This window comes from Nanorana parkeri, unplaced genomic scaffold (genome assembly GCF_000935625.1).
Source record: "Nanorana parkeri isolate BGI_ZX_2015 unplaced genomic scaffold, ASM93562v1 scaffold4063, whole genome shotgun sequence".
Lineage (NCBI taxonomy): Eukaryota > Metazoa > Chordata > Amphibia > Anura > Dicroglossidae > Nanorana > Nanorana parkeri.
Genome location: NW_017310330.1, coordinates 1 through 898, shown reverse-complemented (window position 1 = coordinate 898; position 898 = coordinate 1). Strand labels below are relative to the sequence as shown.

General features: G+C 48.2%; 1 protein-coding gene across 1 annotated transcript in view; it reads right to left on the bottom strand.

Moving 5' to 3' along the window:
* The window catches only part of LOC108803706 (translation initiation factor eIF-2B subunit gamma-like), a gene marked incomplete at its 5' end in the record, with an annotated part of 18,238 nt that extends 17,534 nt beyond the window's left edge, over positions 1–704 (bottom strand). The window contains one exon of the mRNA XM_018575527.1: positions 583–704. Within this exon, the coding sequence (XP_018431029.1) occupies positions 583–704 (122 nt within the window). The remainder of the gene's footprint in view (positions 1–582) is intronic.
* Positions 705–898: the final 194 nt, after the last annotated feature.

The following is an 898-nucleotide window of genomic DNA, read 5'->3' as shown; positions in this document are numbered from 1 at the left end:
TTCATTAATTAATGCCTCAATACTGAGACATTAATGAATGACTGTTAAATGCTGAGAATCAGCAGTTACCGGCATTACAAAGCCTGATATAACTCGTCACGTACAGTGTACGTGGCCAGTCATATAGGCACAAAGTGACAGGACGTACACTGTACGTCTCCCGTCACGAAGGGGTTAATCCTCAAGTAAAGTGTAATTACACATATAACACATTGCTCGCCCTCCTTATTTTAATAGGAATTTAAATGTTTCAATCAAATAATTTTGTTTTGAAGGAATACATCTTCTCTCTCATGAGCCAGAACCCCAATGACACCGTCACCCCTGCCAGCACCCCCACACACACCCTGGCAGGTCAACCCCACACCCCAGCACCCGCTCCTCCATTCTCACCACCCTACCGGAAGCCCCCCCGTACCTCCTCTCACTATACACCACCATCCACACACCTTCACACGTGAACCCTCTCCCCTTTATCACTGCTTGCCCCTCTTCTGTAACTGTCCCCCCCCCCAACATTCCCTGCAAAGGGCGCACTCTTCCTAATAACATTATATCACAGGTCAGGCGTCTCCGACCAACCTCTGGAAGATGCACTTCTTCAAATTCAGGCCGTCATCCAGATCCTCCTCATTGGCCAGTAACAAGAGGCGCGAGTCGCTGTCGTCCACCCCGATGAAGTCCCGCTCTTCCACTGGTGGAAATCACCGACAACATGGAACAGAAACACCAAGAGACAAAAAGTGAAAACCAGCGCAAGCGACGCCAACAAACCAAATCACAACAAACCGATTGGATGAAGCTTCCCGGAGTCTGGAGATATAAAACACGTCAAACACATAATAGTAATCCTAACCATACACTGAGGGGCCGGATTATTATATACACTGAGGGGCCG